Below are 27,743 nucleotides of genomic sequence, written 5' to 3' on the forward strand. Positions count from 1 at the left end.
ACTGTTCAGTACAAACAAGGTAAACACAAACTAAAGGTACTGTTGCACTAGCTATTTAACAAATGATCTCTTAGTCATACCCTTATATTCATAAGTTGTGTACAAACAAATAGAAGCATTACACAGTGCAAACTAAAGTAATAATAGTTATCTTGTTGTGCAAGTTCAGTTACTTGTTAATAAGTCTATCTGCTACTACCCCTAATTTCAAACTATCAAGCAGATCAACTCAAATCAAATTTTGATTATGATTTAGCTGTACAAACATGAATTAATTTCAAATAATAATGAGTAATACTAATGGCAACATTTCAATTTCAAGAATAGCTAGAATAAATAAAAGTACTAGCAACTGTAAACACTAATTTCAATGTTTATTCTTTTCAACACATCACTTGATGTAATCAATGCTCACAGATAATAGATTGTATCAATTACTATAACTAATTCCTCATCTCTATTTGTATGTAGAAGTGCCTGTTTTTAATCTACATATAAAACTTTTCATTTGACATTCTAAAGGTGCTTTTGTAACATTCTTTCACTGGGCTGTTCAATTAAAGTATAACTGGTCAAAATTGAACCAAGTCCACATAACAATAACAAATTAGTTTGTTTCTTTATTCTAGTCTTTCTTCTCTTGCAGCATTGTAACTGTAGGCCTAAGTTAACAAATAACATCCACATGGAAATACATTGCTCATGGTACTACATGAAACAAAAATAAACTTCCTTGCACACACACATTAAATCAGGAAACTGAAAATATGCAGTAATTAAATCCTAATACGTCAATAAATATTCCATGAATGAATGGCACTATACCAACTGAATAGAAAACACTGACTCTAGCCTTCACTAATGATCCAAGCTAACTCCATAACCCCAATATTAAGTTCATCTGTAAACATGAGAAGACTAACCAAATAACATTTCTCAACCTTAAGATTGCAAGTATTGATACACAATTCAAACCAGAAACCCATAGAAAAATAACTTATACTGGACTATACATTCCCTGGGACTCAACACATGAAACAACAACAAAAAAATCAATATAATAAGAAACTAAACAAACTCACCTGATAAAATTAATGATGTAATTAACCAAATAAAATAACATTTCATCAAAATCAACAAATTTCCTTCAAAAACTGTTGAAAAAATCATATACAAACACATACACCTAGACCAACAAACAGTCAAACACAAATAATAAATTCAATGAAACAACTGATTATAAAACCTTACACTATTACATACTATACATTTCCAATATTAGCAATAAAATAACCAACATTTTAAAAAACTTACAACAAATATAACATTCCAGTAAACACTAAATTCACTCAGAAACTAGGTATAAAACTAAAATCCATATTATGTAAAAACTACAGTGACAAACCACACATAACACCAACATTTATTTATAAAATACATTGCAATAACTGCTACTACTTCTATATTGGAAAATCACATGAAAAAATGAAAACCAGTTTCAAAGAACACAAAATACACCTTTATACATTTTTGAACATTGAAAATCAAATAAGCAGAACATTCCTATACAGAATACCAACATACTAAGTATGGAAACAAATACACGCAAACTAAATATCAAAGGAACTTAGCCCTACTCATACAGGAACTCAAACCAAAATTAAACCAATATAAAGGAACACCTTTATACCTATATTAATAACCTAACATATAACTGCAATGCCCCTACAGTCTCATACCCATTCATACTCTTGTCCCTAAGATGTGCCCAGCAACAGTCCATTGCAAACTCTCTTTGTTAACCTGAAGATGACCTAAAAACAGTCAAAACATTGTTCTGCACTTTAATTAATGTTTTAATACCATTACCAGGCATAGAATACATTTCTATCATTCACTGTTTCTCAAATTTAAAATCTACTCTCATCTTTGATACTCCCCAACTTTCCTAAATACTTGATTTCAAATTCAGAATGTCCTTAGTATTCTAAATTGCTTTTTTTTTTTTATCTTAACATCAAGCACTCACTAGCTAACATCTAAATTAAAGAACAAGAAATACAAATGACAATGTTGCTTCCTTTTTGAATTGTGAAGTCCCTTAAACATTCCAAATACAAAAATAAAATTATACTAAACTGTCTCTCCACTAAGTCTTTTTGTCTTCTAAAGTCCATTGTATACAGATGGAACAGCCTCTCATCTTTTGTTGTAGCTGGCTGTACTTTGCTGAGAGATTTCTTTCTAAATAGGTAATCAAGAGAATACACTGGAGGCTCCACCTTTGACGATTTTTTGAAAGTGGTCTTGATAAGAACAATGATCTTAGCATATTGAATTTATCCTGACAAACTTTCCTCTAGAGCTACTCATTCACTCATTTACATAAATCTAAAGATGATCACAGCAGATGACTTTTGGCTCTGGTTCTGATTGCCTATCCTTCTAAATTCTGTAAACCATAATTATATAATTGATTCTTTTCAGTACAACAATGGCCCTTTCCAACATCCACTTAATCTTGGAGTTAATCCTTTATTGTGGTATACTAAAGTCATATCATGTCATCTCGCTAGAATTCAATTTGTTGACATTATCATCATTTGCAAGTCTTTTCTAAACAAATTCATATATGACAATCATGGTGTTCCATAATCTTTTTGTACATTCTGTGTAAGACTCTTTGTGACTGACTCTTCTCAAAATGAGAGTACAAATGTGCCATTAGCACTTTAAGCTTTCTGCTAAACATCAATGTTGACAATGTGTTGCCTATAGCTTCATACACTGCTATAAAACTCATCAGTAATGGTGAAATATATTTATTTGATGTTTTTTAAATATTCATCCATATAAACAACTAATTAATTTCATAGTATGCAATTGTACCTCTCCATCATACCATTGGTAGATGGAATCTCATACACTTTTACAAATAAGCCCAATTCAAAGTTCCATAGGCATACTCAGCTTGAGACAAATTATTTTAAAAGTTGCCTTGCTAGAATTTCCACTTTCTGGTTATGAATACAGGAATACTATGTTTCTGATCATGTAATAAAATAGTCCAACAAAACCACAATAAATCTCCTCCATTTGTTACTCTGTGGCAGAAAGCCAAGAATACTTGCTGCAAATCTCTCAAGCAGCACTCCCATGCAATACTATTGTACCTGCCCATGCTGTTTGTGTCCACTTTTCAGTTGCAGCATAATTCATTTTAATACCAATTATCTTCAGATCTATAGCATACAAATCAAAGTGTTCTCTAAACTACCACAGTTTCTTTTTTACATTTAGTGTCCAGTCATCAGAAGGTTGTAGAGATGATAGTGCTGTGATATGTAAAGCTTGTGGAAGCAACTAACAAGCTATCTTCCCATATCTGACATAATCCCTCATGTAATCATAATGAACCCCACAGTGCCCAGTACATATTTATCTTTGGACTATATGGATAAGTGTTTACCATGATGGTCTTTCTTCTCTAAGTCATAAGGACCACTGGAAAAGGTAGGTGTCTTGATATTTTATTTGCAACTTATGCAGCCTCTTATATTAATCTGCTGCAAGACCACCATAGATCTCTTGAGCAAGTTGGTGAACTGTCTTTATGTAAATATTTGACATCAAACTTTCAACAGTCTTCCCTCAAAGATGACTATGCTTGATATGGATGTTATACCTGTACAATCTTACATCTTGTAATTATCCCAACAAGATTTAATTTAAATTTTATAGTTTGTGCATTTATGGCCTAAATGATAACATTTGTTCTTCATACCCATGAGAATTCTACCAACCATTAATAAATCGGGACATGCTCGAGTGTTGCATCTATTACGATTCAGTTACTAGACGTAAATTTATTTTAAACAAATTTTGTACAAGTACTTCACTTCTTGATGCTACAATTTTTTACTTTTTTTTGTGGCAGGAAGTTCAATTTCTGATCTAATAACTGTTACATAATGCACAGGGATTTCCTGGTCACATACTGTATGAAGACAATTTCCAATATGCTCTTTTACTCTTGCTCACACATGATGTTTCCTACAGGCTTTTGTTTGTAGTTTCTGGTAATACGTCTTATGAAGATACACTTGAAACACCTATTGTTTTGCAGCTTATTTCCTCCATTTTGTGTATATAGTTGTCTAATCAGTCTGTTTAGTTCTTCTAGACTATCATCATAGGAAACTAATTTTTCAATAAATTACTTGATTTAATAATCTCAAACTTCTAGATGGTTTATTTAGTTGTTTACCTGTAGCTTTAATGGATTATAGTTCCATTGAGACCTGCAGAGTTCCTTGTAAAGTTTTACATTTACTTTGATCAGCTTTATTTGCACATGTTATTGGACCTATAAATTGATTACATGCCAATGAATCTATTATTTTATGAAAAGCATTTTGATAAGCCTTTCCAAATCTTCTGCAAGTTTGGTCAAGATATTTCTTACCTCTGTATCCTATTTGAGTACTTTTGTACTTCTTTCTAGTCACTCCAAACTAGTTAAATAAGATATTACTAATGTTTGATATTTGTTACAGCTCAAACATTGTATAACATTGTTAAAACTTCCTTTAAAATTGGAAGCAAGATAAATAGCTTGTTCTTCACTACTTAATCCAGTTATTTTGAAAATTATTTTGACCTGAGACTAGCATGTCTCCCATGGTAGCTTCTTCTATATGGTTTCTCTTAAGCCCAATTTGGTACTAACATGGTCAGAATAGTCCTGCTGTAACAGATGGCACAAAAATAGTGGTAATAGGCATAGACAAATTAAATTTATATTTGATATTTAACAGTGGATGATGTTTTAGACTGGAACTTTTAAGCCATTGCTGAAAAATGCATGACTGATTTAATCTTTGCTTTTAATAATTCACTTTCTATCAAATATTTTCTTCTACTTCACTGATGCGTTTCTTTATTTTGTTCATTTATGTCTTTTTTTTTTTCTCCAATTTTATCATCACAGCCTCTTGGTACTTGTTTGATATCCTGCATTTCTACAAACTTCTTGTAATCCCTCTATACATCCTCAACAGTTTTATCATTTTTATTATCAAACAAATTTATTTTTATATTTAATTCTTAAATTACACCTTTTTCTTCCAACTCCTATCTTAAATTCTTATATCTTACCTCTTGATTTTTTAATTTTCTGTAATGTTATTCTAATTTCTCCATTTCTTCAACTTTCTTTTTACAAATGTTTCATTAACTCCAATAAATCTCCAATATTATATCATCTCAACAGCTTAGAAGTTTACTCAATGCTTTATATTACCTACAATAATAGATTACATTAACTGATATTATTTAATTTTATGAGAATAATTAAAATCAGTATTTATAATAATTAATGTTTCACGTTACTCCAACCATTCAAGTTATCAAAATTTTGCTACTATGATTTATTTCTTGATTAACTAAAGGTTCAGTTTAATCAATTCACAACATAACTCACAAAAGTAATTAATTAATCAAAATTAGGGCTTTACATTACTACTAATGTTTTATTATTCCTACAATTCAAGTCTCATGTGAGAATAATGAATTAATTGACTGTAACTGATTAATAAGCTTGATGTTTAATTGATCAGAAAATTCCACTTAACCACCCACTCTCAAAAGATATTGTTCGTGAAGGTAACTGAATATATACCAAAATGGATCCTGAGGTTGATTATTATGATTTAGTTGAACATAAGATTTGGCTTGAATAATGAAGCAGGAGGAAAGTTCTAAGTAAGCGATACAAGACAACTAGCATCACTTCAAATCATACATAATGAAAAGAGCTTTATTGTAGTCAGTACTTATCTAAAGACACTATGCAAATGTTATGGTTTCCATCTACTGCAGTAACTTACAAACATAATTCAAAGGCACTAAATAATGTATAAACAAAAACTAAATTGATACTAAATTATTTTATATGTTATTTTCTTCACATTTTAATTACATTTAAAAAGGAAAAGAAAAAGGGATAGAGACCAAGGCCCTCCAAGTAAACATCTGTTTGTCAAATATCACCCAGTATTTGTTTTATAGGCTGTGTTTTTCATCTTTTGTTATACTGTATCGTTAATAGTTATTTCTAGTCTTTGTGGTTTTTTCCTTTAATGTAAGGATCATAATAATATCAATGTTTTTCAGTCCACTTTAAACACTTAAATATTGGCCTTCACATGTATAAGTCTATGAAACTTTTAAAAACACTTTCAACTGCATAAACTACAAAATCAGGTAAATGACTCCTTGGCTTATTCTTTTTATAACTTTCTGGATTTCAAATAATAATTTTTTGATTTTCCTTTCCATTCAACCTGTGTTTACCCAAAGCAATTTAGAGCAGTTGAAACAGTTTTTCACTCCATTGATGAGAAAATGGAAGTTTAAATATGAAACATACAATTTTAAACTTACAAATAAGTAAATAGCCTAATCCTAACAAACTTGCCCATGTTAAAAACTTAAATTTAAACCAAGTGATAACTTACACATTATAAGGTTCTTAATACGTGATTAATAACAATAAACTACAGTATATAGTCTATCATGTCTTCACTTTGATTTGAAAAATATAGCTATCATTTTAATAAATGTTACAAATATGAAGTTCAACCTTATTACTGAATTACAAGTTACAGCTTATAAAGTCATTTCACATAACGATTTACTATTTTATGCTTAATTTTACCTGAATTTTTCTCGTCATCATCTGACTCTTGATAATTTACTATATGATTGTGAAGTCTTCTTTGACAAGCCATTATTAATCAGCTCTGAAATTTTTAAGTATTGATAGCAGTGGCAATCTCAAATTTCAAAATAACAAGCACCAGATCTGACGTTGCACTAGCAAGGTCTACAGTATTAAGAACTTGTAGTATGGTTGTAAAAAGACAGGAAGAACGATGCTCTTACTACTTGTAAGCTACACTTAATATTTACATTTAATTTATGGTGCTACTAAACTAATGATGTAAATTAATTAATATCAGATATAACGAGTACCGGATACTAATACCAAAAGTGTTACTTCTGTTTATACTGAGGTGGTTAATTAACGAAACTTGTGACAACGATTTCAACTTCAAGTCAGTCTCCAATTTACTCATTTAATGATTAAGCTTTTCACAATAAGTTCATAAACAACTCTTTCTGTTTCGATTAAACATAGATCATTTACGCCAAATACTAATTATTTAACGCCTGTAACCTGAGTGAGGAATCATGAATTATTTTTAGCTCGAAGGGGTACTCAGTATCGCTAATGTTTCGAACAACCAGCTGTAAATATTATGAGAAAAAAATGTACTTTACTTCCAACATTATATCACAGGTTATTCCTTTGTTATTTTTAATTTGTTTTTCTTTACTGTTTTATCAGAAGCTTTCAAGTCTGTTAGAATTTATAAATATTGAATATAAAATAAACAAAATATCAATTAGGTTTCTACAATTTTCACAAAATACATCACTCGGCAAATATTTAACTTATCGACTTTTTCAAAAACCAAACACTAATTCATTAAACGAAATGGCAGTAGACATACAAGGGTTGTCGTGGCCTGAACCAAAAAAAAAATAAATAATAATAATGTGTATGTGCGTGTTTTCTTATAGCAAACCCACATCAGGCTATCTGCTAAGTCCACCGAGGTGTTTGTTTGTTTTGGAATTTCGCACAAAGCTACTCGAGGGCTATCTGTGCTAGCCGTCCCTAATTTAGCAGTGTAAGACTAGAGGGAAGGCAGCTAGTCATCACCACCCACCGCCAACTCTTGGGCTACTCTTTTACCAACGAATAGTGGGATTGACCGTCACATTATACGCCCCACGGCTGGGAGGGCGAGCATGTTTAGCGCGACGCGGGCGCGAACCCGCGACCCTCGGATTACGAGTCGCACGCCTTACGCGCTTGGTCATGCCAGGCCCCACCGAGGGGAATCGAACTCCTGATTTTAACGTTTTTCTTATAAATGTTAAGTTTGACCCTTTTTATAACTAAAGAACGCGTGACATACAAGTTACCAATTTTTATTTTGTTTGTTTTGTGTATTTTAAGGAAAAGAAATGAGCAGTGTTAAACGTCAAGGAAAAGATCGAACTTCGTGCCGTGATAAAATATTTTTTGTTTGACGCCGCAAGAAATACACCAAAACATGGAAGCAACATTAGGAGAAGATGCTCCACCACATTCGGAAGTGTTAAAAAAGTGGTGTGCTAAGTCCCAATGCGGTGAACAATCATATGAAGATGATCCAAGGTCAATCACAACAGAAATTGTAAATAAAGTTCTTTTTTTTATATATATATCTGATAAAACAATAATCACTAGGAAGTTTGCAGAGGACGTGGGAATCGATTAAAGTACTGTAGCAAGTATTGTGTATGACATTTTGAGCATCAGTAAGGTTAATGCCTGATGGGTTCCAAAAATGTTATCACCTGAGAAGAAATGGGTCCGAGCAGATGAAAGTCAATACCTACTTCAAAGGTTTCAATAAAGTTATTACTATAATGAAACACGATTTACCACTTCAAGACACAGACAAAAAAGCAAAGTTTTCAATGGGAATACTCAGTGGCGTAGCTAGGGGGGGCAAGGGGGTACATCTGTTCCCGGGCGCAGCATCGGGATGGGGGGCGCCAAATTGATGTTACATAATTGGGAATTATGGCTTACATTTTGTCACGAGGGGGCGCGAAAACTGACTTTGTTCCCGGGCGCTGAAAACCCTAGCTACACCTCTGGGAATACTTAAGTTCACCCATCCAATAGAAGTTCAAGTCACATCTCTGTACAATATTTTTCTATTTTATGAAACTTGTCATACCTGTCAGTCGGTTGGAAAACTTAAGCAGAAAATTCATGTTATTCTTTTGAAAACTATTCCAACTTTCCAACAACTTTTTTTTAGTCGTGTGATAGCTGATTGTATTGTGAATTATCCAGCTTTTGGAGAATGACTGGGTATTACAGGAAGGTGTGTAAAACATTTGCTGACATCACTGTACTATTAACAAACCTACTGAAGAAAAAAAAATAAAATTTCTAGTGGCTTGAAAGGTTGGAAAGTTCAAATCTTTGTTGTGCACATTCTTATGCATTTACCATGTACTGATGGCATCTGACTCTTATTAGCCTTTCCGATAGTCGTTGATGCTTGCAATTGTGATGCTGGTGCTATTCTATTACAATCAGAAGCCAAAAGTTTTGAACATCCTGTCTGTTATTTCCTAAAAAGTTTAATTGTCACCAAAAGAATGATTCCACTGTGGATAAAGAAACGTTGACTTTAATGTTAGCTTTATAACATTTTAGTGTGTATATATCTGCATCACAACAACCTATTGTCAGTTATACTGATGATAACCCATTGACTTTTTAGAACCAAATGAAGGATGAAAACTGGAGGCTCTTAAATTGGAATTTATCATTACAAGAATATAATATGAAGATTATCCATGTCATAAGAGTTGATAACATTTGTGCTGTTGCACTTTCACGTAATATGTAATTTTATGATCATAAAGTTATTTGTATTGATCGTGCATGTATTGTCATAATTATTGAGGTTGTATTTTTTTTTTGATAATGTATTGTTCACAATGGTTATATATAATACTTTAGCTAGAAATTTTCTTATGTCAAGGAGAGAGGTGTGACGGATTTTCTATCAGATATCTATATTAGTATCGATGCTTGTTTAAATTAAATTTATATTTAGAAGTTTACATAACTTATACAGTTAAATCAATATTGCGAGATTCCCACCTATTCACTAAAGTTGTAGACGGATTTCGAGTGCAATAATAAAAAATATATGTATTTACATAAACACTGGTGTATCGTCAATGTCGTTGTGTAGGCTGATATTTCTGGAAAGTCTCCTCACGTCTATAAATTTAACCAGCACGACGCGCTAAAAGACAGTATGTATTATTTGATTGATGTAGGTAGTATACGATAAACCTCGGAAGTTATAACTGTGATTAACGCTTATTAACGAAAATTTCAGGTATTTGACCAGGAATGTTTATACATTTCCAACATAACAAACCATTAAACTTTACAGGATTCACATTGGTCTTTAGTACAGTTACGAAGACATTATGTAACATCAATCGTTAAAAACTCTACGTTTAGCGAAGAGCAGACTAGTTCCCTGTTCAATGAAATGTACCTACATCAACTCGAAATTAACTCGCTCATCCCAAATCCTCGAAAGATATCAAGGAAGTTCCGAACTAGGGAGAAGACTCAGTATTATTTGGTAATTGTAAAACGTTTGTACATAGATCATTATTCGAAATAAATATTATTGTAAATTGTATTGTTGTTTGTATATTAAAATATATTTGTATTAAAAAGAAACCGTGTGTATAAATCATCTTGGTAAGAATAAATTGGAAACATATAGACATTTAGTTAACTTCTAAATTTAAATTATCAGTTAACTCAGTTTCACGCTATTTGAAATTGTAATGAATAATAGGTTGAAAAACAAATTATTCTCTTTGTCTATGTTAAACTGTGAATTTCACTTTAAAATATCGCCCATTATGAGCAAACTAACATTGACCCGGTCAAATTTCACTTTAACTGATTCTAAGTTTACTGACTTAACTTGTGCTCATGTGATCGTCTATGTATATATATTTCCCAGCTGAGGTCCATATCTTTCTACAAACTACGAGAGGATATAATGTTTAGATATTCGCTTAAGACAATGAGAAAAATATAGAATGCTCGAGAATGTGATGTCAATTTACAACAGCTGTACTACACACACACAATATAAGACTGTCATCGAGATATTTAACGAAGTTTATCACAACTATCGTCTTTAAAATTACAACAGTAATACTCTTTTTTTATCAGAACAGAATATTAATTAAATATCCCATCACTAAATGAACTAAATAATAACTCTTACACTAAACTGTCTTACAAATATATATTCATCACTGAGCCATAGTATGTCACGAGAAATTAATAATTGAAAGAACTCTTGTGAAAGTAAAGAATAATGTAGTTAAGGTCACCAACAAAACAAGTGATAAAAATCTAGTTAGATGTAAATGATAGAGAACAGTATGTAAAGTACTACATGTAATATTTCCACACCAAAGAACATAATAAGTAATTACCTTTGAGACAAAATGTTGGAAGTCTTAGGTCTATTCTTCACATAAGAGCAACTTACCACATCACTTACAGCAGCTGTATAATTAGAAAAGTGAAGATCTTACAGCTGATCAATGCTATGGATTAGAAGTTATTCGTATAATGTCAAGATTTCTTCTTCAGTGGACCTCTTAACTTAGGCCAAAAAATAAAATGTTTCATAAGATTAATACTAAAGGTTCAACCTTAACTCATCAGTTACTCAAGCAACCTACCCTTGCAAAACAGGTTAGGCTTTCAAAAAGATAAAGCCATGGAGAAACAAGGAGCGAAAAAACTGAGTACTTTGGCATCACATATTTTACTCGTTAAGAAGAAAAATGCATTTACAAGGCCTTATGTGGACTCTTGGAGAGTAAATGTAGTCACATAGAAGGATGCCCACTCACTGTCAAGGTTTTATTCTACTTTGGATGGTTTTCTTTTGGGATCAAAATTATTTAAAATTGGAGAGAAGAATTTATTGCTTAAAAGAGACCGTGACACTTTATTGTGTTAATATTTGGATTATTTAATTATGTGTTACATTTCAATGTCTAATTGAATGTGCTCTTTTTGAACAATAATTGAACATTCTATTCATTTACCTGTATAACTTATTTACACAACAGAAGACACTTTATTGATTAAGAAATGTTTGGAATTACTTAAGGAAAGAGAATCGTATGCTGAATTCCAATGGAAGTAAGTAGAATATGTATTCAATTTATAAGGGTTATTCATTTTTTTTTACAATCCAGAAAGCCAGATAGCAAGAAGTCTCTAGAAATTTCGAGATTATATTCTAAAAATTAAGTATTGTCCTGGAGAGAAGTGCTGATGCATTTTCTTGAATATCATGTATTAACGAGTAATATAAATACTTTGAAAAGAGGGAAGCACAAAATGGTAAGATGATCAACTTCAATTTTAATAAAGTATAGTTAAAGTATCTGTCTCTTATAACAAAGAAGTATTTTATTCTCACATTCAACTGAAATACAGTCAGAAAAATAATATTAGTTTGAAATCAATTACTCAGTGGATTAAAACAGCGAAGTAAAACTCTTAAGGTAACAGTCGCTCTATAAACTCAAAATAAAAAGATGTACTGGCACTGTGAGGATCATTACGTCTACAAGAATACTTTTTTATGTTAGAAATTGGAAGATACCAGTATAGAGGAACAATAACTACAGTTAGTACTTTCGCAGTTTCTTATTTCAGAGCATTCTGCCATCTTTACTACCTTCCAATGGCTGAACAAATCGGTATCAAGAAGACACTAAAGAGAGTAATAGAATGTTTTTATTGAGCTGAGTGTTGAGAATTTATTGAGAATTGGTGTAAATCATGTGATATATGTTGTGACTGAAAATGTCCAAAAAAGAAACATAGGCAGTTACAGCAGCATTGCATTGAAGCATCACTTGAGAGGGTTTCAATAGATGGTTGATCCAATGCCCATTGGAATAGTGGGAATAAATGTATCATAGGTGCAACATAAACTGTTTCATAAAATGGCTAAGAGTATAGCTGTTCTTAACTAGGAAGCAAAAATATTAACAAGAAAACTCACCAATTAATCTGTTCCAATATTTAGGCGTACCTATGGAACTTCTCTTAGACAAGGAATAAAGCGTTAAATTAGCTTCTTATGTTGACATGTGAGTAATGTTTTGAAGCAGAAAACCACCATAACAGCTCATTTGCCCGATTTCTTATAGCATTGTCGAGAGATACAACTGTATACTTTTAAATGAGTTAGCCATTTATGTGGATTAACATTAGAATATTTAATACCAAGAGTTTTCATTGCAACGTTTGAGTTATTAAATGACAGTACATAAAAATACTGATATTTGAGTAAAGCATTTGGTATTTTGGGTATTTCAAATATTTCAGCTATCGAGAAAATATACGTATTACGAAACTTTACATGTTTTCCACAAATATATGCTATAAGAAGAATTGTAGTGCACTTTTATGGAATACATAAGAGAAGTTATATAACAAAGGTTGACCAAAGATGTGTTAACGAAGTAGATGTTTATAATATTTATAAATCGTCGTTACTACAGCCGTGAGAATTTTCATGAAAACCTCATTAGCCACTGAGCATGATATCATTTTTTTTCAGACTGATCCTACCATAGCAGAAAGAAAGTTACGAGAAATGTTTACATTAGCTTGGACACAGTTACTTAAAAGGAATTCATCCGAACTTTGATGAAGGATCCATATCATAAATGTGAAGAGAGATAGAAATAAGTAAGCTAGCAACACCATTTTTATCTATACTCAATGGTCAAGTGGTTTTGGTTCTGGTTCCCATAATCACGAAGAGCTTGAAAAAGCGACAAGTTAAGTGTCATATCTCCTTTCGAGTAGATGTGCACACTATTTGAAAAGTCGTAAGAACACAGAAAGAACCCCTATTTTAAGACCAAAATATTAAGTTCTCTTCACTGCTGAAAAGTTCTCTGAAGTTTTGAAAAAGTTCTCTCCAGCATAGAAGTGTAGAAACCTCTAGTCTGAAAAGTCGTGTCTACAATCATGCTGCAAGTGTTCAATGTTTCCTGCTTAAACTCTATGTAGATAAATTATTGCATCTTTTTTCCAGAGTCTAATAGCATAGTTAGGATTGAAAGTACAACATTTAATATTAAGATATGACTGAACAGATTTCAACCAATGTGCTAGTTGACAACTTTCTGGAAGTGTTAAGTATTTTAACTGACGTTATATAAAGTTTAACTGAAGAACAATTACCAGTACAAATTTACGAGTTTGATAATTTTGACATTAATACGTTTCAAGATACTTTCAGTAATTTCGATGTAGCCTAGTTTTCTGATAGAGCCCATTAAAGTGTCATTATATTTCGATCTTAATCTCAGAGTCAATTTTTTAATATAACTATAAATTTCCTCGAGTTAGTGACGAGTGTACTCCATTCGCTACTGCATTTCTGGATTTAATATAAATTGATTGCGACTAGTCGAGCTCCAATGATTAACTTACATGGTCACCTGTTACAGAGTGAAAACTTAAAGAGCCACAGGGCTTTCTGTATTCACATATAGATGAAGATAATAGCAGTATCTTATACAGAATATGCAAAGAGACTAAGGCTAATCAGTGATGTCATACATGACTTTGCCCAGGAGAAACGTAAAGCAGCTACGGATAGAATGAAAAGTTTTTAAGCTGTTCGTGCTTATAAAATGAATTATACTTGGATGACATGGTATGACTGTACAATCCCTGTGACAAGCTTGAATGAACTCTAAAACTAAACAGGACTTGGGAAAAGCTATATACTGTATTAGAAATAATCAATGTTTTAGATCACATAATACAAGTGTACAAGCAGTCCAAATCAAATATCACCACCTATGATTTCTTTGGAAATATCTGAATGAGAACATTTACAATTGGGTAACTCTAGAGAAGAATGTACCTATGGAATGTCAACCTGTTTAAGAGACCAGAATTTCTGTTGAGACAGCTTCTAAAGAATGAAGGCATTGGTGGAATCTCCGACCACCTATCACCAATATAATTCCCTTGGTGACAGGACAGTAAGAAACAACAGAAGATAAAAGTCTATCCCATCTGTCATTCTCAATCCCGAAACAGTAAAACCAAAAAGACTTGATGGATGGACAGTTTAATGAACTGTATTATTTATGTATTAGGGTTTGTTTTTTTCAAATGTTTAATAAGCATATTTGTTAGAGAATGCACGATGTTAAGATCTGGAAAGTTGATAAAAGCTAAGAATCGGTAAACTTCTTGTAATATGTAGAAAAAAGGTACAATATATTTTCGAGTAATCAGCGATGATTAAGTCATTTGAATTCAACTCATTTTCAGAAAAGCTATTTAGTATTAGAAGTGAAAGTTATCATACCTATTATGTTATTCAGTTACTTTAAGAGTTGCTGTGTTTGTTTACCAATCTATATTCATTCTAGGCTAAGTTGTGTATATTTTCCATTAATCTTGTGACTTAGGTTAAAGAAATAAAATAATCTCATAAGTTAGATACTGGAGATACATCAGTTAGCTAAGCGATCTCGATTTACAAACCATATAATAAGTTCACTTGAGAATCTATTGTTTTGTGATTTTCTCTCCAATTTGCGTTATTAGGTATCTAACTAATCTGCTGAGTTCTTCTAAGTTATCATTAGAGGAAGCTGATGTTTCTAAACTGTTTGAACTGATATGATAAAACTTCTAGATTGTATCTTTAGCTATTTATTTGGGATTTAATAGTCTTCAGTTACCAGTTGCAGAGCTTCATTCAAAGTCATATCTAATTTGTTTCAGCCTAATTTTCATATCTCTTATGGTATCTATAAATTGATCACAACGAATGAATCCATCATTTCATGTGGATCATCTAGATAAATTAATTTAGTAAGTCATTCCAAATCTTATGCAAATCAGTTAAGACCTTTTCTTTCCACTTTACTCTGTTCTGCAACTCATCTCTGGAACTGTCCTCCTGGTTTATTACTTTGAAACTGTTGAATAAAACAGCCACCAATAGTGAACTGTCCTTCTGGTATATTACTTTGAAACTGTTGAATAAGACAGCTACCAATAGTAGATTGGCTATTTATATTTTGAAATTTGATTTGATAGTGTTGTAGCTGGAGTAATCAAGGAAGGTCACAGAATACACAGTAATATTAGTGGTAACAAGTGTAGACATAATAGGATATCCTATTCTTTATTTCATAATAAATGGTATTTTACATCGAAATTATTTGGCAGATGCAAAAGGACCAAGCTAGATTTTTGCAGTTGCCAGTTCTTTGTCTATACGTTTTATTATTTATATAATTTTTCTATACTTCCATGGCTTTTTAATTACAACCTTTCTGTACTTCTTCAGTCTTGTTGTTATGTCTCTATACATCTCCAACGACTTCATTGACCTTGTCTTTAATCATATTAATTTGTGATTTTAATTCTTCTTTATACATTACACCAACTTTTTTAACTCCTCTCTTAAATTATTATCTTCCATCTCTTGTTCATCTTTTCATTTTCTATAATGGTTTCTTCATCTGCTTTTACTTTTCTGGAAATTTTGGTTGAACTTACTTTTTTCGAATTTTCTGTACCGTTCTTCTAATTTTCAATATCTTTCGTTTTGTTTTATTTTTTATTATAGTTTCGTAATTTTTAATCTGTCATTTTGATTTTCTACCCATTCTATTACTTTTGGTCTCTTTCCTTTTGACCTTTTAATTTTTCATTATTTCTCGTAAGATTTTGATCTCACCTCGTGATCAAATTATCATCTTAAAATTTCATCACTGTTTTTATATATTTTCACTAAAATTATCCTACTCCTGCATTAATGCTATAAATGTTCTATTATTAGACTGGTTCTTTTCAATTATTTTGAAAACATAAGACGAAATCTAGTTTGTGTAACGATAATAAATTGATTTATTTCTTCGATAACAGTTGCTAGTATCTTACTTAACTGACCTTAGGTTGATAAACAAACTAACGTACAAATTAAATGAATAGTGTAAATTTAATTCTAATACTGAATAGTTTTTGTGATTTTGAACTGAACTTTAGTAATTTACTCATTACTGATTACTCACATTTATATTGCATCCTTATTTCCACACATTACACAGCGTTAAGGCCACGGATTTACAATGCTAAAATCAGGGGTTTGATGGACACAACAGATAGTTCACTGTAGCTTTGCTATAAGAAAAACACACTCTTTTAAATGTTGTAGTTTTAAATATTGATATACAAAAACAATGTCATTAAAAATTGTTACTTTAAAAAGTAAAATAGTGATTGTGTATAGAATACAAAAACAAATCCAATTAAATTGCATATATATTTTTAAGGCCATAACTAGGGGCTGTAAAAAGATAAACAAAGTTGGCCGAAAATAGTGTCAACGTTATTTTTCAAGCTACAAATTCCCATTTTGACAACATGTTTACAATACTTATTAATTATAGTGTAGTCGAATTATGGATTTTTATCATTTTCTATTTCTTATGAGATGTCACAAGAGTATTCTTTGCTCCCAAGGGCATTACATTACACTGAATTAATAGTCAAGAGTTAGAAAACGCTGTTTTCTCTTTATTATCTTCCTCTATCTTCACTTTAAAATAAGCCTTTGATAAATCAATTTTAATAATATACTGCACTTGATTAATTTCAAATTACATCTTCATGTATGGTAACAGGTACTAATCAACAATAATAAACTTCATTCAACCTCCTCAGGTCAATAGATAACCTTAACCCTCATTCTTAAGTATTAACCCTACAGTCAATACATAACAGTTTCTCCACCTCTTTCTTTTTTTCATAGCTTCTCTCAAAAAGTATAACAATCTCCTCTTGTATTAGAGTAATAGAGGTCAGTATTAGTATTATAGGTTACTTTTATCACATGCTTTACTACCATGTCTGCACTGGCCTATCATAATATGCATTTTCATAATCTCTCACATACTTCCATCTGCTGCTTAGGAATTAATCCTTTAAACATTTTAATATGCCCTGTCTTGTCATAAGGATCTAAAAAAGTTTTCTGTTCACTTTAATTATAGCTAGACTCTAAGGTCATTATACAAGTTTCAAAGGTAACTCTGGTGTACCATGGATTAAGTATATTTACATGTGAATTTGTCCCACTACTTCTCCATCTCCTAAGTTTTTCTCATATGTTGCTTTACTGGCAGTTCTAATTGTAGAGAAAGAAACTATCCACCCTGTTTTAAAGCTATTTACAGTACTACAACTACATTATTTACCTAAAGTTCCTGTTCTTTAATGCTCTCTGGCTTTTACTATCTTACTTTCATGAGTAGCTTATTTGCTTTCCTTTTCATGACTCGACTTTGTTTCGAACAACTTATTATGAATAAGCCGAATCTTATTGCAGTTTGGATGTTTTTTTGATATGTAAATAGTACAACAAGCAGTATCATATCCCACTACTCTGAGCATGATTTTGATTGTTTCATTTGCTTTTCAGTTTGTTTGTGGCTTGTCAGGACTAGCAAGTTAGATATGCACAACTGTTCATTTTAAGTTTAATACAAGAGAATTATGTTATTTATACATGCAAACATTACAACAGAGTTATTTTTAGTAGCAATATTTATGGCAAGCTTACTAACGTAACATTTTTACAAATCATTTTTTGCATAGTTCAGTTGTTATGAGTTGAAATCTTGTTACTCGAATCTTATTAATTGTTTTCTCGATGCTTTAAGTAAGTAGTGTTGTAGTATAACGCCTCATAGTTTGTAGAAAGTTCTAGGTTTCAGGCCACCAAGTTAGTGCAAAAAATGAATCAGTGAAGGTGAAAGTAAAAGTCAAAAAATACTTAGACTGCATGATTGTGAGTTTAGCCATAAAGAGCATATGGGGACGATTTCTAAAGTGAAACTATCATAGCTTGTATTGTAATAATAGGGACAGAGAGAAATAACTTATCTTGTCGAAAGGTGTTCTTATGCAATTGAACCTGTTTGTGTGAATTTTGACGAGAAAGAAACAAGTATTTAAAGCTTCGGGTAAAGCTGCGATAACAAATGGTGTAACAAAATTGTTATACAGACGTTTGATTTATTTTGAATATATTATTTTAAAACAGCTGAATTATTGTTGAAATTTATCGCCAACAAGTTACAGACAATAGCTATAAAGAACTGGGGCCTGTAAAAATCTAATAGTGTTTCATTTTTCCTCCTATTGCCTCCCACACTTTTTGCATTACTTTGATTGAAAACTACTCTCTAAATGTGGTAAGAATTTTTTAGGACACCCTACCTATAAAAATATCACTGACAGCTATCACACTGTTTTATTCGTTTCTCTATAATTTAGTGCTACTGCTTCTACACAAATAATTGGAGGATCAATCACTATCAGAATATGCATCACTGTTTCGTGTGTTTGCTTCGTACTCTTTATTCCCTTGTTCTGTTACTGGAAGTGCAGTAACATTAACACTAATAACCATTAAATTAACCACTGAGTATTTTACTTTCCTATACTTACCGGTTAGATAACGTGCTAAACAATAGTAACTTTTACTTATCATATACTTTATTTTATCTAAGCTTGAATGTTCACTCAATATTTTACATGCCCTAGCTTTAATACTGTTTATCTGCATTCCTTTAGAAGTTCAATTTCATCCCTACTATCTTTGAATTATTTCTATTACATTTATGCCTCAAATCTACCTTCTCTACCACTATCAGTTTTAATGCGCAATTTATCAAAACTCTCATTTTCGAACTGCCAGTTAAATATTTGTTATCTATTCACATTCCCCATTTTAACAGCCGATAAGAATTCGTTATTATTTTTATTATTTAGTTGATGATTTATTTATTCACCAATACCTATTATTGTTTCAGATTTTTGTCTGATATCATTTGTTTTCTGATTAGTTTGGCTTTGTGTTGTTACTGCTACTGTTGTGTTTTGCAACTCGAAAGCTTCTGACCTCTTACAAAACAAGACTGAGTATATATATATATAGGATTATCATCCACGATCAGAGAACACTCATCCAAATTTTGTGCTAAATAGTTTTATTAACTTGATTTTAACCTACATTTAATTCACTGTTTTTCCTCTTGTTATTATACATTTATCTACAAGCATCATTGTCTCATGTGTGTTTGCTCCATACTCTTCAAATGCTTTCTTTAATATTTTGTACTGAACTTCTAAACTTTCCACAAAAAGCTTTAAGACTCAGCACACACATCACTAAAATAGATGATTTTATCATAATATATTTTTATCATCTCTACTCCAAATTATTTTATGCTGCTAACACCTTCCATGATTTACAAGAAATAGTTTCTTCGCCACACTAATATTTCATTGTTACCATTCCTCTGCTTTCGTTATTAAAAAAAAAAAAAAAAGAAAAATACACCCATATCACTTTCGTAAAATTTAGAAATAGTATATGTGTGATTCTTTTATGTATTTCAGCCTTATATATATTAAGAATTATCTCTACTTTTGCCTTTCTTCTAACCAGATTTAAATGTCTTTACTCAACTTCTATTTTTAAGCGCTTATTTTTAGATCCTACTTTCACTTTTAACTGCACATTAACATGTTATAAATTATCACCACCATAATCTTCGTGAATACCCCTCGAAGTTAAATTACATTCACAAAGTTGAAGGTTATTAAAATCCATCTCAATTAAAACATTATTTGTCTTATCGCTTTCCTAATTCCTACTTCATGTTATACCAAAATATTTATATTTGTTCACCAAGGGACTTTCTGTCAAAAATTTTTAATTTTTATCCACGCTACGTTTAATTCTCTACTCTTAATGGTTTTTTTGTTTGTTTTGAATTTCGCGCAAAGCTACTCAAGGGCTATCTGCGCTAGCCGTACCTAATTTAGCAGTGTAAGACTAGAGTGAAGGCAGCTAGTCAACACCACCCATCGCCAACTCTTAGGCTACTCTTGTACCAATGAATAATGAGATTAACCGTCACATTATAACGTCCCCACGGCTGAAAGGGCGAGCATGTTTGGTGCGACCGGGATTCAAATCCGCGACCCTCGGATTACAAGTCGAACGCCTTAACTCTTAATGGACCACACAGCTTATAACTAGAACGAATAAACTGAACCATCTTCAAAAGTGAAGCAAGATAAAAACAAATGGAAAAGTTACTCTCTTTTTAAATTTCAATGATCCATCCAGTTTATTTGTCCTCATTTCCTTTTGTTGATGTGATTCCAACTTTAAACTTTTCTCATTGAAATTTGATTCTTGAAAAATTGGTGCACCCCACCTCTTACGCTATATTTTATGACTGTGCTACGCTAACACTTTGTTTTGTTTATTTATGTCCATTTCCTTATTTCTATTACGAATTAACTCAAACCAATGCAAACAACAAATTGTTGTTTATTACTGATAACAAATCATATAAATTTAAAACTAGTTTTTGTTTTATTTTGACAGCATTTTACCATTTTACTTTCTTTCTATACTTATCTCGGCTTATACATTCTCTTTTGCATTTTCAGGTCTTCTCTTTCCATTTTACATTGAATTCAAATGTCTTATATTTCTTTCTGAAACCCATACTGAACTGGCCATTTACATTTTGACTTTGCACCATTTTACGGTATATCACATTGTTTCATACGTTTGTGTGATCTTCAATGTAACAGAAATTAGAAAGGTGGCCACTCACTCAAATAACTTCTTTATGTCTTAGAATACTGTAGTTCCCTAATTCCTCAGAAACTGATCAAGATACAGTTGCTTTCTTACCATTATAAATTACATCACATCTAACTTCATAACACAAACATTCAGGTATTTGCAGCAGCACCAGGTCTTTAATACAAGTTCATGTTCATCCATTTGAAATCAATCAAGAACCTTGGTTACCTTCTTTCTTTTTTGCAACATATACAGGAGAATACCAAACAGTTTTTGAAAGATATATTATCCTATTCTGTAATATTTGTTGTATCTCATAACTAGCTACATAAATTGAGTTTCATAAAAGCCTTCATCATAGCTGTTTAATGAAATGTGTATCACCTTTATCTATTTGATGTTGTAAGTCTATTTGATTCCACAGAAACATTGACATATTTAGTCAACAAGTTACTTAAATATTTCAACTGCCTTGTGTTTAAAGTTTCTGCATAATTTTCAAACAGCATTTTAGATGTGTTAATAACCACAGAATCACTTTTGGCTGCAGTCCCAGCTCTACCATTATTCTCAATTACTTTCATATTATTTACCATACCATTCTAATGTAGATTTGATAGTCACCAATAGCTGCAGAACTATATTGAAACTTCATCTCTTTTTTATTTTTTTTTTGACAGATAACTGTCTGAACTAGTAGTGCTTGCTTTCCGGTGAAGAAACAGTTTATTTCATATGTGGACTTAATAACTGCATTAACATGACACAGATAAATTATATTTTATCCACAGTAAACCACGGAATATCCCTTACTTAATAGGAGTACTATGAATCTTTCTTTCACTCTTGTAGTCCATTTTTCCTGAGTTTAGCCTGGCCAGCATAAGACAACGTTCTCAAACAGAATATCAGCTCGTGGCTTCTCACAAGAAACTGTCATATATATTCCATAGTATATTTATGTCCTAGATGCCATGGCTAGAGATAATATCAGTTAAGATTCTATTAATTTTGTGAACATTGTCTCCTTGACAAAGTTGGAGATTCATCCCTCCACTTATGTCTAGTTTAATTCCATTTGCCAGAATGAAATTTGCGTCAACTGTTCCAATTCGCAATTTTGCATAGAGTATACAAGATCTACCAAAGATATTTTACCCCAATTGGCATATACGAGGATCCATCAAGCTCTGAGATAAACACAAAACATTTTGGTGCACCTATTCATTGAACTCAAAATATCAGTAGCCAGGCTTGAGATAGGTTCTGTTTGTTTTTTATTCTGTACTAGTAATGTTCTCCCTCTGTTGTTGGCTCTCTTGCACCTCATGAGCTGTTGATGGGTAGACACGAATATTTTTGTTTATGGTATAAGCACTTCTTAAAAAAGTGACTCAACATTCCACTAATAAAGCAAATACTTTGTGTTTTGTTTTTAACAAAATAATGCCTTCCTATTCGCTTTTTGATATTTTCATGTAAATTTCACTTTTCTTAGAGTGATGGGATTAGTAAACAGAATGACAGGAAATTCGACAATATATTTATTACAATGTAGATCCGAATTTTTCTCGAGTAAAGCGAGTTTATTTTGAATATAATAAAGAGACTGAACAATATATAAAGCTCAATGAACAACCTTTATTGACACTATGTGAATAATTACTTTGGATGCTGGATAGTCAGTTGTACTGGATCATAAAAAACTTCTCTCACACTGAGTTAGTGAATATCATCTACCACACTATCTATTCAACACAATAATGTCAGGTATTACCTATAGCAACTAGATATTCTCATTCAAACATAAACATAGTAGTCGTAATATTAAGTTATCATTTGACTTACGATTGAAGGAAACTACTATCAAGTATAATAATATTAGGGTGCAGCTTTACAGCCATTCCTTCAGTGGAAATATTTGGTGTTATCTCGAAAGAATGAAAAAGTTAGAAAAAATCAACTTAAAGACCGTCTTGGTTACACATATCAGAATAAGTTAAAAACTTCGAACAATACTACTTAAAAATAAGAACACAGGAAATGTATGATGTGCCCGCATACTACATGTTACGTTAGCTTATATCAAATAAACTATTTGAACACTTTTTCAATATCAACAGAGAAAATGAACCAAAACAGTTAACAAGGTACGTAAAACTATGACTCAGCAGAATTTCATAATCTCGTAGGAATAACCTTCTTTCTTATTTAATTAACTGTTTATAATCTTAGCTAGAACTCAGTTCATATTTTTTACTGCCATGATTTCAAGCTTTAATTTTGTTTATTTGTTTGTTGATAAGCCAAAAGCTACACAGTTGACTGTCTGTGCTGTACCCATCAAAGATATCATAAGCTGGTTTTCTTTTGTTTTTGAATTTCGCACAAAGCTACTCGAGGGCTATCTGTGCTAGCCGTTCCTAATTTAGCAGTGTAAGACTAGAGGGAAGGCAGCTAGTCATCACCACCCACCGCCAACTCTTGGGCTACTCTTTTACCAGTGAATAGTGAGATTTAACGTAATATTATAACGACCCCAAGGCTGAAAGAGCGAGCATATTTGGCACGATGGGGATGCGAACCCGCGACCCTCAGATTAACAGTCGTACGCCTTAACACGCTTGGCTATGCCGGGCCAGCTGGTTTTCTAGCTGAACCATTTGTTGGGTGCACCTTATTTAATAATCACTAAGGTTATGAACAAAAACTTCAAATAATTGTCTAGGTGGCATCATGGTCTCTCAGTAGTAACTGTTTTGTATGTAGATGACGTGTTAACTTATATTGTAAGTTAAAACATATGTGTAATTTGGTCTAAGAGCGTTTTAAGTTACTTAAACAGTAATTGTAATTATTAAAATCAAGTTGTTTTGAAAGTTATTGTAGTATTGCGTTGTCACTCGACCAAGTCGTAATCATTCCCGCTGTTACGACTTCCAGTGTTTATGTTTAGGCTTAAGAAAAGCAAGCGGTAGTGAGTTCTATTTTGGGTTTATCTAGAAATTTGATTAAATATATGATCATACAGTTTTTTATTTATCTGTTCTCATATTATTAAAAATAAATTAACCTAGTCATGTCAGGACACAGACATAAGGAAGATGCCTATGCTGAAAATTACAACTGGGACAATCAGTTTCCTTCGAACCCGGCTAGTTACATGTACAGTTCTGAATATGACATGGGTGGAAGCGAATTTGGTACAGAACCACAATTTGGATCGTTCGATTACAGTAGCACAAGCCCATCATTACAAACAACCATCTCTGGAGGAATAAATATGGGAGGGTATATACAACCTCCTAATTCAAATTACGTGAATCCTACAGGTGGACCGTATTCTGGCAGTATTCTTACTCCAAATCCAATGCCTAGTCCATATGTTGGAAGTGGAGACAATTTTGAAGATGAACCACCTCTGCTTGAAGAATTAGGCATCAATTTCGATCACATTATGCAAAAAACTTTGGCAGTTTTGAACCCCATTAAAGAACCTGAAGCTTCTATTTTGCAGGAAACTGACTTGGCTGGACCTCTTGTATTTTGTATGGCATTTGGTATATTTTTACTGTTAACTGGAAAAGTTCATTTTGGATATATTTATGGAATAGGTGTGTTAGGATGTTTAGCAATGTATGCTCTTCTGAATATGATGAGTATGTCGGGTATTTCGGTTGGATGTACTGTTAGTGTCCTTGGTTATTGTTTGCTTCCAATGGTGATCTTATCAGGAGTCTCAATAATTTTCTCATTAAAAGGAGTTTTGGGTACAGTTATGGCTATTTTGGTTGTGCTTTGGTGTGCTTTGTCAGCTTCAAAATTATTTGTAACAGCACTTGTAATGGATCATCAGCAGCCTTTGGTTGCCTATCCTTGTGCATTACTCTATGGAGTTTTTGCACTTCTAACAATATTCTAAAAGCTTCCAAATGAGAGGTGTGCTAACCAGAATTACAAAACTTCAGAAGGTCTGTAGTTTAAGGTATAATTGGTTTTTCTTCAGATTAAAGAAAATATGGCACATAGTTGTAATAGTATTGACTACTTATACTTCTATGTGGATAAAGTAAGCTGGAAGCTTTATTTATCAGTATATATTTTTAATTTTTTAATATTTGTTTTCTGAACTAGGCATTAATGAAAAGATCAACTTTAAACTATATATATGTGTGTGTGTGTAATTGCAGTCCATGTATGATAAAGTTCTGTATAGGTTCTATCTATAGAAATGACATTTATACTTGATACTACATTAGTAAGGTTTAAATAGTTTTAACTTTGATCTCCAGTATGTCTTCTAATATAGTGCTACATTTCTGGAGTTCACCTGTACTGTATCTTTCTAGATAAAAATCATATCCATGTTAAATTAAAAAGACAAAAATATAATATTTTCAAAGCTAGATTTTATTGCAGGGATATGTGTTGGTTGACAGTGAAGATTTGGGTATTCATAAACACACAAGGCACGTCTGATAAGATCACTAATTAATCCTGCTAAATGCAGTGATAAATTTTGAATGCCAAGAAAGTAATACATGTTGTTGCAACTTTAATTTAAAAGAAAATAACAGCCTTGCTGGAGATGTAATAATAAATGTCAAGTATTCATATTTTTGTTGCATGCTTTATTACTTTTAATAAGAAAAGTTTGAAATGTCTCCCTGTTCAAAATAACCTAATTTAATTTTAATGCAATAACACTGTTTTTTCAAGATTTCTTAGTTACTTTATATCTAACAAAACACTTAATTGGAAATAGAATTTTGACACTTTTGTAAAGTTGATAATGGTTTGAAGACTTGTTTTGATGTGAAATAAGTGTGGCATATTACCAAATAAGTAAATATTTGCTGCTGACAGTCAACATGAGATTTCCAATGTCACTTTTGTGATACTCAGGTGAAATATTCAGTGTTTTAACTATTAAAATTTGTGGTGTTACAGAGATTATTATTGTTAATTTAAACAAATATAGATATTTTTGAAATAAATCGAACATGATATTCCTGAGCATATTACATGCAGGTGATTTAAATTGCTTTGTAAATCTTTAGGAAGTGATATTATTAAAAATTATAGCAGTTTCAATAATGTTTTTGTAACTTTGATAATTTCCTACCCATTTTTGAACTATATGTAACTATATCAACATTTTTATCAATAGTAGCAGTATAATAGTTACTTAATATTGTTGGTAAAGAAAATACTTTCAGTAGTATGACATTCTGCATTCACTTTTGTTTTTTAGATATTAAGTGACACAATTAAATGCTAGCACAAATCTAAGTTACCAGACTAATACGTGAATAGAACTTGTATCATTATTTAGCACTTAAAATGTCTCTTAAATACCATGAAATAAACTTTTTATTGTAGAATCATAATGTAACTGTGAAATAATTGTAAAAGCTATTATTATCATATTCTCTGTTGTTCATGAAATTTTCTGTAATGTAAAGCTAGCTGTTAATTATCAAATGTACATTCATTAATTGAATTAGAAGATATGCTTTTATTAAAACAATAAAAGTCATTTGTTGCTCTTTTTTATTTCAGTGTTTTTATATGATTTGTGTTTTTTTTACAACAAACTATAATTCCAAAATCACGTTAGTCACATGACATGAGAAAAAGACTGAGTGTGACAATCTTGCTAAATCACTGGAGACCCTTGATTACTGTAAAACTTAAAAGGTTAGTACATAAACAGTGGGTACTTACATTAAGTCAGTTTGAAGTAAACTTAATATACTTTAGTAGTAGTTGTACTAGTATTTTAAGTGACACATTATGAAACTTCTGTATGGCTGATTATATGTACTAATAATAAGTATACATTTAGGACAAATCCAATGGAGCAAAGTATTTTTGTTTGTAGTGTAGAAAAACCAAATAGAAAATTGTACCTCTGCATTCCTACAAGTTCATTTATTTTTGTCGTAGTTAACTAAATTTCTAAGACTTATTGTAGATGTTTTGTGAGAGAGAATCCATGATTATGATAACATTAAAATCAAGAATGTTTGTGAAAGTTAATAATTTAAAATATTTTGATATATAACGTGAGTGAGTAGTAATTGATATAGTAGTTCAGAATCAGAGACATATTTGGTATCATTAATGAGATCTTTATATCTAATCTGCTATTTGGTTACCAGGCAATTTCATGATAATGGAATTACAGTTCATAACAATTCTTGGAATTCAGTTACAAATACTTGAGCTCATTTTGTGCCTTGAAGAATAACTTGAGTATGCTGTGGAAGTACAAACTCTTCCCTACAATAAACAATTGTATTTATAAAA

At 31.5% G+C, this 27,743-nt stretch overlaps 1 protein-coding gene and 1 pseudogene across 2 annotated transcripts in view; one reads left to right on the forward strand and one right to left on the reverse strand.

Moving 5' to 3' along the window:
- Positions 1–6,921, reverse strand: part of LOC143232123 (AMP deaminase 2-like) — a 108,244-nt pseudogene extending 101,323 nt beyond the window's left edge. Inside the window, exon 1 of the transcript XR_013017386.1 lies at positions 6,719–6,921. The product of XR_013017386.1 is annotated as an AMP deaminase 2-like (transcript). The remainder of the gene's footprint in view (positions 1–6,718) is intronic.
- Positions 6,922–23,938: 17,017 nt separating this feature from the next.
- On the forward strand, positions 23,939–26,983 carry LOC143232125 (protein YIPF5-like). The gene has a single exon (XM_076467212.1). The coding sequence runs from the start codon at positions 24,511–24,513 to the stop codon at positions 25,351–25,353; it is 843 nt and encodes a 280-aa protein (XP_076323327.1). The 5' UTR covers positions 23,939–24,510; the 3' UTR covers positions 25,354–26,983.
- Positions 26,984–27,743: the final 760 nt, after the last annotated feature.

This window comes from Tachypleus tridentatus, chromosome 11 (genome assembly GCF_004210375.1).
Source record: "Tachypleus tridentatus isolate NWPU-2018 chromosome 11, ASM421037v1, whole genome shotgun sequence".
In the NCBI taxonomy this organism is placed as follows: Eukaryota; Metazoa; Arthropoda; class Merostomata; order Xiphosura; family Limulidae; genus Tachypleus; species Tachypleus tridentatus.

Coding starts and splice junctions, on each gene's coding strand:
- LOC143232125 (XM_076467212.1), top strand. CDS start 24,511: ATGTCAGGACACAGACATAAGGAAGATGCCTATGCTGAAAATTACAAC.